At 37.9% G+C, this 14,506-nt stretch overlaps 1 protein-coding gene across 9 annotated transcripts in view; it reads right to left on the reverse strand.

The window, feature by feature from the left end:
* Positions 1-6,348: 6,348 nt before the first annotated feature.
* GPHN (gephyrin) overlaps positions 6,349-14,506 on the reverse strand; it is a 435,000-nt gene continuing 426,842 nt past the window's right edge. For all 9 annotated transcript variants that reach the window (XM_081088057.1, XM_081088055.1, XM_081088059.1 and 6 more), the window contains 3 exons: positions 10,534-10,637; positions 8,811-8,907; positions 6,349-7,341 (listed from right to left, as the gene is read on the reverse strand). In XM_081088057.1, coding sequence (XP_080944183.1) covers positions 7,208-7,341; positions 8,811-8,907; positions 10,534-10,637 — 335 coding nt within the window. In that variant the 3' untranslated portion in view covers positions 6,349-7,207. The remainder of the gene's footprint in view (positions 7,342-8,810; positions 8,908-10,533; positions 10,638-14,506) is intronic.

The raw sequence follows: 14,506 nt of genomic DNA on the forward strand, positions 1-14,506 counted from the left end.
GATTGCGGGTTTGATCCCCAGTCAGGGCACATACAAGAAGCAACCAATGAATGCATAAATAAGTGGAGTAACAAATCCTCCCAACCCCTCCCCTTAATAAGATTCCAAATATGAGTGAGATCATGTGATACTCAACTCTCCCTGACTGGTTTATTTCACTTAGCATAATGTCTCAAAGGGTAATAGGCCCTTTTTTTATGAGTACCTACAATTTACTGGACTACCAAGGTAAACAGTCTTTGCCTCAAGGAATGTATTGTCAACTCGGGGAGGGATCATGTAAGCATATTGCTGTGATGAGTAGAAGCACAGATGAGGGGCTTGCAGTTCGATCTAGGGATTTAGGGAAGGTTTCCTGGAAGAGTTAATGCCCAAGCAAAATCTTGAAAGATTAGCCAGCCTGAGCAAAGGCACCGAGCCATAAAATGACATGGTTTGAAAGGGTGACTACAAATGGTCAGGTTTACATAAAGTTGAAGGGGAAAAAAAAATAAAGTTGGAGGAGGGGGCAGCTAGATGGTTGAGGGCCTGAGCACTGTGCTGGGGGTTTGGACCTCACCTGCTACAGTTTTCTAGGGAAGAATTTAGCACACGGAGACTATGTCCTGGATTGATCGTTCTGGTAACTGCATGAGGGATACATTTCCGGAGGGCAATTCTGGAGCTGCAGAGACCAAGTTGGTAGCAGTGGTAATAGAAAACAGAGGGTTAATTTAGGAATGATTTGTAGAGTTGAAGAATTTGGTGACTAACTGAATGTGGGGAGAAGAAAGAATGACTCAGAGGTTTCTGATTTGGAAAACTGGGTACAGGGTGGTGTCATTAACCAGAAAACAAACTACAGGCAGAGGAACAGGTGTAGGAGGCAGAGAGAATGAGTTCTTTGTTTTTGGGAACCCTTGTCTAGCATGTTGCCTTGTATTCTTAACATGTGGGGCTTATTTTCATTCTGCAGATCTGAATTCAAATGCTACCTGTTTAGAGAGCCCTTTCTCAATCTCCTGACAAGTGATTTTCTCTCAGCTCCAACTCCACCATTGCATTCTGCGTTGTGGTGCTGGGCTGGAACTCTGCAAACTGCATCTCTTTTGTCAGCCAACCTCCCTGTTAGATTCAACAATCGGTTGCATTAGACTCCAGGGAGCTTTGCAAGCAGAGGGTAGGAAAAACAGACTTGAGTTCCTTCCTGTTTATTTTTGTTGCCGTCATTGTTGCCCTGGCAACAGCAACTGGTTCTAGACATTTTTTTGGTGTGATATCAGGATCAACACCTGGGCAGCGCAGTGTTCTCTCCTAGCGGGTTGAGTATGGTCTGACCTCCAAGTTTCTGGGTTCTGATTACTCTTCTTCTACCCACCTTCCCAGTCCAGTGGTGGTAGTTGCTTCCTGTATTATTACCTCTGACACCTTAATGTTTCCTTTGAGCCTTTTCAGGTCTCAATACCTATTTAACGTATTCCTACATTAAAATCTCTTAGTGTGACTTTTGTCCTTTTTAATGGCTGGACCCTAACACCATAACTGAATATGATTTAAGCCTCTACCCACTTACTCGCTAACATATCATTACATTTCTTCATAGACTTTTCATAATCTATATTTACAAAAATTGGTTTTGCTTTCTCATAATCTATGTCCTTCAGTTGGATATCAGTTTTTTTCTCCTTCATCATTGTATCCTCAATGCCTAGCATGGAGACAGGCATACTATTGTAAAAATGTAATAAATGCTTGTTTAATAAATTATTATTGCAAAAGACTACAGGAGAAATATTGGTAACTGATCATACAAAATGGCCAGAATTGAGCAATTCTTTAACTCATTGGCTCTAGGCTGAGTTATTGATGCACTCTGTAACAATACCTTTCTGTTACAGAGTCGGGCTTAATATTTCTTCTTTTTTTTTTTTTTAGAGAAAGGGAGGAACCCATTTATTAACACTAATGACTAGTGGAATCCAGGAGTAATTTCCAAATCAGAGTCTTAATATTTCTTATAAGCAAGTTAAAATGCAATGTATTATTAACTTTGATCCATCATCATTGGAATAACAAGATACGTAGTTTATCTGCGTTGAATTATGCACTTACATAAATATCCACTTTATATAATTGGGAATAATAATGACTTACCTTGTTAGGATTTCATGAAGATCAAGAGTTCATCACGGGTTAGGTCCACAAACTTTAGTTGGCAAATAATTGAAAAAATGAAAGCCATTCAAAGAATCCACTTGCTATAATATGCAACATCACTTAACTTGGTAAACTAAACTGCTTATATTCTTTTCTTCATTGTGTGATATGAAACAACCCACACAATAGAACCAAAAAAGCAGGTTAAAAAGGAGCTTCTTACCTTCCACACAGCTTTAAGTAGGAATCTAAAAACATCTTCTATAGTCTTTTATTTAAACACCAACTACTAAGACAAAGAATATAAAACATCATATATGTGTAATTCTAAAATAATTTTGGTCAAATAATGCAAATAGATTAGATGACATTGAAACTTCCACTGTATCAAGTAGAACTATTTCATTAAATCTTAACTTTTAAATTAAATGGGAGAATACATTTGCCAATGATACATGTGATAAGGGGTTAATTTCTAAAATATATAAAGAATGTATAGTACTCAACACCAAGAAGACAAACAACCCAATTAAAAAATGGGCAAAGGACCTGAATAGACATTTCTACAAAGAAGACATACAGAAGGCCAATATACATATGAAAAATGTCAATGTCACTAATCATTGGAGAGATACAGACGAAAAACACAATGAGATATCACCTCACACCTGTCAGAATGGTTATCATCAATAGATCAACAAACAAGTCCGGGCAAGGATGTGGAGAAAAGGGAACCCTTGTACAACTGTTGGTGGGAATGCAGACTGGTGCAGCCACTATGGAAAACAGTATGGAGTTTCTCAAAAAAATTAAAAATGGAACTTGTTTATGACCCAGCCATCCCACTTCTGGGAATATATCCTAAGAAACATAAAAACACTAATTCAAAAGAATATATGCACACCTATGTTCATTCCTTAGCATTATTTATAATAGCCAAGATCTGGAAACAGCCCAAGGGCCCATCAGTAGATGAATGGCTAAGAAAAGTGGTGGTACATTTCCACAATAGAACACTACTCAGCTGTAAAAAAAAAAAAAAAAAAAAAAAAAAAAAAGGCGATCTTATCTTTTGTGAAAACATGGATGGAACTGGAGACTGTGATGCTAAGTGAAATAAGCCAGTCAGAGAAAGACAAATATCATATGATCTCACTTATATGTGGAATCTAGTGAACAAAATTAACTGACGAACAAAATAGAAACAGAGGTATGGATATGTGGAACGGACAGCTGTCAGAGAGAAGTGGGGTTGGGGACTGGATAAAAGAAGGGATTAAGCAAAACATGCGCGTGCGCGTGTGCGCACGCGCACACACACACACACACACACACACATCCTATATAATAAAAGGGTAATATGCAAATCAACCAAATGGTGGAATGACCAGTCGCTATGATACGCACTGACCACCAGGGGGCAGGCACTCAATGCAGGAGCTGTGTCCTGGTGGTCAGTGCGCTCCCACAGGGGGAACACCACTCAGCCAGAAGCCGAGCTCACTGCTGGCAAGTGCAGCAGTGGTGGCAGGAGCCTCTCCTGCCTCCACAGCAGTGCTAAGGAGCAGCTAGCCAACCGTAAGGAGCAGCGAGCAGGCAGGCGGTAAGGAGCGAGGGGTCCTGGACTGCAAGAGGGATGTCTAACTACCGGCTTAGGCCTAAGCCAGCAGGCGGACATCCCTCGAGGGGTCCCAGACTGTGAGAGGTCGCAGGCTGGGCTGAGGGACCCTCCTGAGTGCATGAATTTTGGTGTATCAGGCCTCTAGTGAAAAAATATATATATATCTGTAATAATAAAAGCATAATATGCTAATTAGACCCAATGTCCTGCCGGACAACCCTATGGATGAAGCCGGGGCTGTGAGGGAAGCCCGGGTCCCAGGTGCCATAAGGGAAGCTGGTGCTGGCAGCTGGGGGAAGGAAGGCCTACTCTTGCACGAATTTCATGCATCGGGCCTCTAGTATATTTAGTATATATCTATAACACCTAGACATAGACAACAGTGTGGTGTTAGCCAGAAAAAAGAGGGGTGGGGTGGAAGTGGAGGTGGGGAAAGGGGATGGAAAGAGACTTTGCTAGGGGCAATAGACACCACGATGCTGTGTGCAGATGATGTTTTGTTGAGTTGTTCACTTGAAACCTGTATGCTTTTGTGTACCAATGTTGCCCCAGTAAATTCAATTAAAATATAAATTCCCTTTGTATTTGTTTCAAGCTACCATCCTGTGTCTATTTTCCTTATGCACAAGTTTACAGCTTCCATTTTGTAATCTGGCTTTTGCCCTCAACCCATTATTGAATGGCACTTATGTAGCTCACCAACAATTGCCTAATCAACAAATCTTTCTGAGCCTTCATCTTTCTTGACATTTCTTTTTTACAGTTTATCATCATTCCTTTATGAAACTCTCCTCCTTGGTTTTTGGAACACTGCTCTACCTGGTTTCTTTTCTTCTACAAAATGCTCTCCCTTCCATTCCATTCATGGATTTTTTCTTCCAACACTCTGCACTAAGATGCTCCAATGGCCCTCCCCTCTTCTTTATCAATTTTCTGTTTCTTTAGCTTAGTGTTTAAGAATACAGACTCTCAAGCCAGATTGCTAAATTTGAATCTTGGCTCCTCCTCCTACTAGCTGTGTGACCATGGACAAGTTGCTTAAATCTTTTTGTGCCTTAATTTTCTCATTTGTAATCTATAATAATAAAAGCCTAATATGCTAATTAGACTGAATGTCCTCCGGACAAAGCTGGGGCTGCAAGGGAAGCCCCGGTTCTGGGTGCCAGAGGGAAGCCGGGGCTGGCAGCCGGGGGAAGGAAGGCCTAAACTTGCACAAATTTCGTGCATCAAGCATCTAGTATAGAAATAGTAATTCTTTCAGGGTTGTTGTGAAAATTAAACAAATGAAAAGTAATGAGCATATAGTAAGCTCTATATAATGTATTTCATTGAACAAATATTTACTGATGCCTACACATATGCCAGGAAATCTTCTATGGACTTGGGATAATGTAAGTGAATAAAATAAACAAAATTCTTTCCCTCATGGGGCTTACATTTTATAATAGAAATAATTATTATTAATTGTCCATAATTCTGTTTCTGGAATGCCTTTTTCCTGCATCATCTTTAAAATTATACACACTTCCTTTAAGACCCACTAAAATGCCATCTTATCCCTTGAAATCTTACCTTATAGGAGGTAATCATTTGAACTTCTCCAACTCTTTAAACCTGAATCATGCCATTTATCATATTCTACACACTCTACCATGTATTTTCAAGTATCAAACATACCAAATATTATGTGTTTTTGTTTTTTCCCTTGATGGAGTTTAATGTTAGCTACTATCTCTATTCATCTTTGTAAATAGTAGCATGATATATGTTGTTCCCAAGCACATATTAGATGATCAATAAATATTTCTTGAATGAATATAGGTAAATCCCTGTTCATAATCTTTCACTTGACCTCTATTAACTAACCTTATCTTCTTTAATTGCAAGTATAAAACTTGAAATATAGGACATTGTATTTTCAACTCTGGAGATATGAAATATTAGAATCAGATATTTGTTGTTTACAATTTGGTTCCATTCATCATCATCACTTGGTACTTTGTTTACTAAGAGGGCAATTTTTATTGTTTGCTTTACTAAGAATAACCTACAGCATATTCAGTGTCCTGTTATTACTATTTGAAAAGTGCCCTTAAATTTTTATTAAAGGAACCACGTGGATAAACTATATTTCATTTGTTGCATTTTCTATGATCAGCACAGATTATTTCCATTTCTCACTTCCTTTCAAACATGATAAAAAAAGGTACTCATCTGACATTTCCTGGTGCACTACTTACATTTCCCCTCCATTCCAAAGAACTGTAGATGTTTGAAATTTGTTTTTATGGCATACGAATTTAGTTATTTTGCTCCTAAATTATCAACTATCTTTCCTCTAAACTTGCTTCTTATTCTCTAGCTATGACTGGAAACACCGGACAAACCACAGGTTCCCTACTGTCTTCTCTGTATTTTCACAAAGCTACAGACCACAATACTGTAATAAAATATAGTTATATAAAGCCACACTTTACATCTCCTTTATATCACTTAATCTTGCTGAGTCATTTAAATATGCCTTTCATCCAGGCAGAACCCCATGAGAATACATGACAATGTTTAATAACGAGGCCAACACAATGGATTTTTATATAATGATCAAGGATTTTTTTTATTCATTAAGTTTCAGTATCATTACAGAAAATGTTATGGTACAGAGTTGTTTATCATTATTTTTTCTTTGCTCTTGATTTCCACATGAATGCTGGTAACACTAATATCTGTACAAGATCAGTCTTTGATTTTATGTTTTTTTTCTGTACAATTTTAAATGTATTGGTTAAAAAGGCTGTCAGCACTTAAGGAAGCATTTCCCCCCAGTTAGATTGTTCAAATAAAAGGTATCCAGTTACTGCCCAAGAGTACTGTGCCATGAGGCTCCTGGGGTGAGGAACTTCCCGGAAGCTCTGCGAGGGATGGCTCTCCTGGAGGCAGGGCAGGGCCTCCCCCAGTCGCTCTTCTGTTGGCACTGTGCACATAAACACGAGATACAGGATAAAGAACAAGCGAAAGCTCTCTGTAAAGCGGTTATGAAGCATACTAAGAAGGGAAATCCAAGTGTTGCCTACGCTAGTATAAATAAGCAGACAGCCTTGATTTGAGAGCATAAGTAGTTGTTTAAAGATGAGAAAAACACAAGTTCTGCAGGCACCTACTGCTGTCTACTAAAAGCTATCGCTATCAGACCTAGCATTGAACACACAAAGCAATTTGCAAGAAAGGAAAATTTTGCTTTGATATAATCAGAATAGAGTTATCTGTTAAGATTTATTTTTAGGTGTTTTTTTTCTTTAAAAGGTATTTAAATTCTTTTGAAATATAGTTCAAGATGTTGACTATACAGATCAACTTTTATCCAAATCAGAAAAACTAGCTGTGCCGTTGCATATTACAGGATACAGTCAATGATATGTGGACATGCATCAAAGCTTTCTTCGCTGGTGACCATCATAGTCGTCCGATGACCATGACATCCACCACCTCGCCCTTGTGGAGCTCCACGTACTGCTCTGTCTTTGGAGGTAGCATCAACAATCCGTTGGCGCTGCGCATGCTCATCAGACGGCTGCTCATCTGATTACCTAGAAAGAAATACTCTCATTGCAATAGCAAAAGCATCACTATGGATACATCTGGAGCCCCTCTAGTTCCTTCCAAAGTAAGAAGCCATTAATAGAAACATAGGTCTTCAAGAGGAAGAGATACGAACAGACTTCCCAGTACCCCTTTCAGGCAGCTTTGCTACTGTACCCTACTACCTTGCCACTAAACTCTAAAAATAAACATTAAAAATTATTGCTTAAAAGAATAAACCAGGAATTTATAGCATTATGCAAAACACCACAGAATTTTCCTCTTCAGGCTGAACTATTATGTGTGTCTGAAAAAGAAAGACTTTTAAAATCTATTAAAATAATGATAATAATAGCAGTGGCTACCATTTCTTTAGTAGTATTTACTAAGTGCCAGACAAGGTGATAGGCACTTTACTTAACCATCTTTTAAAAAAATATGTTTCGATTGATTTGAGAGAGATACAAACATTGATGAGAGAGAAACATCATCGATCAATTGCCTCCCACACGCCCCCTGATGGAAATTGACCCTGCAACCCAGACATGTGCCCTGACCAGGCACTGAACCAGTGACCTCTTGGTGCATAGGTCGATGCTCAATCACTGAGCCACACCGGCCGGGTTTACTTAACTATCTTATTTAATTCTCACAAGACTCAAACGAGTTGAGGTAACTTGCTTAGAGTCCTACTTTCTTATGGCAAGGCCCCTGTCACAGTGTTAGTTGATATCTGCACTTGACAGGACTTTTGTTTCAAGGGCAATACAATTTTACTGGTGTTACAGCAAAAGTTAGGTAAAATATGACGAGAGAAGTTGGGGATAAAAGTTTAAAGTCTAGAAGAGGTAACTATCAATATCGATTTCTTAGTCCTTAAATTTTAACAAAATCTAGGGTATAGTGGAGGCTCTAGAGCAGTGGTTCTCAACCTTCCTAATGCCATGACCCTTTAATACAGTTCCTCATGTTATGGTGACCCCCAACCATAAAATTATTTTCGTTGCTACTTCATGACTGTAATTTTTCTACTGTTATGAATCTGAGATGCAGGATGTATTTTCATTGTTCGCGACCCACAGGTTAACAACTGCTGCTCTAGAGAATCACATTATAATTGGGCTTTATTCTCATGTTTTAAGGTGGCATAGCCACAGTCTTTCCTGTTCCTACAACCAAAATTATGCTCAGAACTTACAGGTTGAACTAATAGATAAAAATCTTTTGTAATTATAGATTTGTTTTTCAAATGGTTATCTAGAAAACATGACTCCATGGATAACTAAATATTTATTATAATTTTTTTTATTCTTTTGTCCTGTTATACTGTATGTTTAAGAATATTTAATTCATCTAATCTTCCAAAAATGAAAATATGTAATAACTTAAAATTGTGTATACCCAAGGAAGGAGGTTATATACATGTGATTTTAGCAGAATAAGTGCACAGATGTACCTGTAGGTGTGAATGACTAACCTGTACTCTGTGCCCAAGGCAGTGGTTCTTGGTGATGCCAAGTCAGTATACACCGATGGTATTCTGGGCGAGGATCCAGTTTTACATCACATGATAACTATAGAATAGAGAGGAAAATAAAACAAATTTGATCATTTTGGGATCATCTCTTAGAACTAGAGGGTGGTGGAGTTTGTGCAAAGAATAGAGTGGACATGAAAATTATTTTGGTATTCTGCTGTTTCCGCCACTGATACCTTATATACTTTTTTAAAAAAATTTATTTTTATTGATTTCAGAGAGGAAGGGAGAGGGAAGAGAGATAGAAACATCAATGATGAGAGAGGATCATTGATTGGCTGCCTCCTGCACACCCCCACTGGGGATCGAGCCCACAACCCAGGCATGTGCCCTCGGCTGGAATCGAACCTGGGACCCTTCAGTCCACAGGCTGATGCTTTATCCACTGAGCCAAACCAGGTAGGGCCCACCTTATATTCTTAATACAGGAAATCCAGAGGTTGGGTTGCTCTGATGAAAAGAGAAAAGAAGGCCAAGAAGTTGGTATTCATAGTTCAGGAAGAGGCAGATGAAAAGATTGAGTCTAATTTTTAAAAATATGTTTTTATTGATTTGAGACAGAGAGAAAAAGAGAGGAAGAAAGAGAAACATTGATACACTGCCTCCTACTTGTCACCTACTGGGCATCTAGACCACAACCTAGGCATGTGCCCTGACCTGGAATCGAACTGGTGACCTTTTGGTGCATGAGATAATGCTCAACTGAGCCACACTGGCCAGAGCAAGAATTAACATTTTTTATTAGCATAATAATCATTTAAATCACTTTACCTTAAAATGATATAGAAAGGCTGTAGCTCTAACTAACAAAGATATTGCTTAGATTGGATGATGCAATTAAAATTGGAAATTTTGATTTAAGTAAGTCTGTGTCCAATCCATTCTGGTGACTATGTTTTTAAGTATTCTAATTATTCACTCTGACAACCCATGCTTTTCCTCTGGAGTCTAGAATATAATTCAATTGCAGGGTGTTTTTCTTGATTAAATCACACTCCACACTTTCACTTAATCTTATGTTTATACTCTATTTCATATCAATTGGGGTTTAACGTGCGATTACTCCTAAATTATTTTGTGTTTGAGGGCAAAATCTCTCTTTGAATATCTCTCTGTTTGTGTGTTCTTCAGTACTAACTACAAGAGCTATTCGCATGGCTGTGTGATCTGCTAAGCGTTTAAGCAGGTGTCCCCCCCCCCCCCCAACAATGCACTGATTGGTTTGTAGGAGTACAGTGGAACAAATGTTGGAATGGGATGGTACCCATACCTAGGTTGTACTTCCAGCTTTACTGCTAACTGATGGCTGTACTAGCAAGTTATTTTGCTTCCTGATACTTGTTTGTTCATCTACAAAATGGGGTTGTTTTGAAGGAGATATTTATATTAATTTAAGAAACAAGAACAGTTGCATCAAATTGGCATTATATCTCCATTACCATATGGACTTCTTGCTGGAGAAAATTGTTCACGTTAGAAGTCATGAAATAATGTGGGAGGGAAATAAAAGGGGCCCTTTCCTCTATTTTCTATCACAAAGGAGAGACTATAACCCCATTTCTTCTCAAAACTAATATAAAACTCGAGATGTTTCTAGATCTTGATCATATCCTTAACTGTTACTAAGCTTCTATTTTGGTTCCTGGTCATTAGAAAACATTACCCTGGCTTTGATGATGGTTGGCCGAGGATCCAAGATGCCCTGCATCTTTCTCAGTGCAGGCACAACAAAGAGATTGCAGGTGACCACGGCTGACACAGGATTCCCTGAAAGTCAACCACGCAGTTATTGTAGTATCCACATAAATTTACCGAACAATTATGACTGTCTAAACCTTTAGGTATCATAGTGACATGACTGCTTGTCTTTCTCTTCTGAATCACCTTGAACCCCAAAAGGATGCCAGCATAGACGTATAGTCAAGCAAATGCCATAGAGGGTACAACCTTCTGGGTCTACCAATGAAATGCAGACTTCTGATATCCAGAGGTTGATTAACACCATTTATTTCTTCTTTTCTGAGAGCTATACATTGAAAGCCATTACCAATCTTGGTAAGTTTTAAAGCAGTTTCTACTTGCTATTTTTTTTAACTGTTTACACTATTACAGATGTCCCCCCATTCACCCCTTCCCCTTTTTATAGTTGTCTACTTGCTATTATTATGTTTGAAAACTTCCATAGTAATATATGCTCAATACAAAGAAAATTACAAAGTAGGATAAGCATAAAAAATATCCATATTCCCCTATACATAGACATTTCTTTAAGTTTAAAAAATAAAGCTAAATGATTTAAAATGTGAAGGACTTGAAGATAAATACTGCATGGACTGAGTTGTGTTGTTTTCCCTCCCATTCATTTGTTGAAGTCTTAACTCCCAATGTGACTTTATTTGGAGATAGGGTCTTTAGAGAGGTAACTAAAATTAAATGAGATATAAGGGTGAGGCCCTAATTCAATAGAACCAGTGTCCTTATAAAAAGAGGAAAAGGCATTAGGCGTGCCTGTGCACAGAGGAAAGGCCATGTGAGGGTCTAGGGAGAAGGTAGCCATCTGAAAGCCAGGAAGAAAAACCTCAATAGAAACTAAATTTGCATCCATATAGCTTGTAGAACTGTGAGAAAACAGATTTCTGTTATCTATAATCCAGTTATCTAGTCTGTGATATTCTGTTATGGCAGCCTGAGCGGATTAATTCAAACACCAATTTCTTTTAGAGTTATAATAAAAATTTGAGAAATTCAATTGTACCTCTCCAAGAAGGAATCTGATTGTGTCATGCACTTTAAAGATAGGAAAGGTACATTGTGAAAACATGACTGGACTGAGAAAAACACATTTATAGTAGTTTCTTGTGTGGTATATTAACTAACCAAGCTGTGACCCTGGTGAGTTCCAAACCTTTTGAGTCTAACTTAACTAATTCACAAAATAAAGGTTGGACTATATGATTCTCAATATTCTTCTGGTTCTAAAATTCTATTTTTATTAATACTTTTATACAGTTGTATGTTGCTGGAGACCAAGATCAACAGTAATTGATATAAATGTGAGGAGTCTGGCAGAAGGTTGACCAGGATTCCTTTTGATATTCTCAGGGTGAATATCTACATTTTATTACCAGCTGTTGACTCAATGGCCTAAAGAAAACTCCCCCAAAACCTGACAATCTTACTGTTCACTAAACATTACCATTGATATGTCTGTTTGCATTCCTGAAGGCAATTGTGTATTCTAGCTAATAAAAGCAGCTGGGAAAGAAGCAACAGGGAGAACTTGACTGCCATGGTTAAGTTGTCCTCTGGTTCCCCTGGTATTAAAAATAATATTTTGTCTTGTGTATCATTTGTGCATCAGTTCTTCCTCCAAGCCTTTGAACCCAAGCCTTTGAAAGCCACGCTGGCTGTGGACTCTCGCAGTATGTGAATATGTATGTATATACTAGAGATATAAGATGGGCTATTAGATTTTTAGTTTCCCTTTGGCCTGGCTATGTGCTGCTAATTGTATCATCAAAGTAAAAGGCAATGGTTAATTTAGCCTCTTATTGCTAAAACCATTACTTTTAATTTTCTTCTACCTACAAGTAGTTAAGAATATCTTTTTTAAGTTGTAAAAGGTGATGAGTGATACTTATTATTTCAATGGAAAATGAGTTGTCCAACAGAGCTACAGTCTTAATAGGCAGCGGTGTGTGTGTGTGTGTGTGGGGAGGGGGGGCGGGGGGGCGTGCGGTAAGAGATCAACCAAAGGACTTGTATGCATGCATATTAGCATAACCAATGGACAGGGACACTGGGGCGGTGGGGGCTTGTGGGGGAAGGTGGGAGTGGCAGGGGAGGGGTCAATCAGGGAAAAAGGAGACATATGTAATACTTTAAACAATAAAAAAATCAATTGCTTTTCTTGCCTCAAAAATACAAATAAATATTTTTTTCTGGAAAAAAACACAGTTCATTTAACAATGATTACAGAATTCCTGTAATTGCTATTGCTTTATAAAATTATAAAAATAGGACTGTTAGGACTGATATAGAAAATTTTGGATAGTGGTTATTTCAGGGGGAAGAGGATTATGGATAACATTTCTTAATGCTTATCATCATTTTCTAAAGTTTTTATAGTGAATGTGTTATACAGTAATTTTAAAAAGTTACAAAAATAGCAAGTCGATACACAAAACTTTTAAACTGCTTTAAAACTTATGAAGCCTACTAATGGCTTTTCATGCATGGCCCTTGGGAAAGCAGAAATACAATTCTGAATTTTAAAATCCTTGTAAAAGGAACTTCTTCGCTGGTTTTACAGTCTGAACATGTGAGCTCCTGCTGCCCTCTTTAGGTTTATTCAGGCTGAGCAGAGAAAATTTCAAATGAAAGTAGTAATTTGAATATAGGTTAATTATAACTTCTTTGGTAGACAAACTGTACTTCCTCAGAAATGGTGAACTAGTCTCCCACTGTAACATCCTTTGTCACTGATGGGCTATAGGCTGAGTCATAGCTTCTGTAGACAAAGTAAATAGTGTCTTCTGGGGAAATTAAAACCAGACAGAGGATCATAGTTTTATATAATGGTTTTTAAAATGTCTAAGGATATATTAAAGGCTCCAAGGAGTTCTATACTACAGATAAAACTTGAAGACTACTTTCCTTACATATCCTCTCTCTTAAAATTTCCTATATGATAGAAATCTAATCTCTTTTTTTGCTTATAAATTCTTTGGGGCTTTAAAAATGATTTTTAAGTCCTATATCTTTTCTGCTTTCTTTCTTTTCTTTATATCTCTATTTTGAGACTTATTTAATATAAAAAGCAAATAAATATCTCAAAGGAATAAGTAGGTTATAAAAAAATAAGTAGGTTATTTTCTGAAGGAACCTGTGTCAAAAAAAGAGGGTATGGGACACTGATACAGATTAGAGGATAATTTTGTTAAAGTTGGAAAAAAAAAACCAAGCTGATATTCAAAACTTCTCAACTGCTTTAGAATTTTTCAAGATGAGTAATGGCTTTAAAAGCACGGCTTTAAATACAGTCAAAAATTGATAAAAAGCTGAATTTAAAAGTCCTTGTGAACGGAACCACTTGGCTTTTTAGAAAATACAGAAACACATTAAAAAGTGTTATTCGCATCCCCTTCCCTGCTGAAATAACCACTATCTGAACCTGTGGGTTTCTGCTCACTTGGCAGTGAGTGTGAGGACAGTGATGTGGTCAGACTGATGATGCCTGGGATTTTGGCTGAGAAGCACCAATACTAGTAGCCCCTCCGTCCACGTTGCTCACCCCCCTCCCTACGGTCCAAATTTGGCCCAAACCAAAAGCAATTGTGTATTTTTTGTTCTAGCATTTGCATTGTGGTTCACAGCCCTTTGGCCCCTCGAGCACAATACTTCAAGTTGTGGGACACGGTTAGGCTGCTAACTTTGACCGATCTCCTATAAGGAAAAGCAGCTGCCCCAGAAAGATCCAGTGACAGCTAATACTTGGTTATCATTTTAGGGTTTGGAATGTGCTGTGAAATATACTATCTAATTTGACTTTCACACCAACCCTGTGAAGTAGTAATTAGCCCCATTTTATAGATGAAGAAACACCTTCAGTGAGGTTAAGTGATTCATCAAGTAAG

This window comes from Myotis nattereri (assembly GCF_964212035.1).
Source record: "Myotis nattereri genome assembly, chromosome: 1".
NCBI lineage: Eukaryota > Metazoa > Chordata > Mammalia > Chiroptera > Vespertilionidae > Myotis > Myotis nattereri.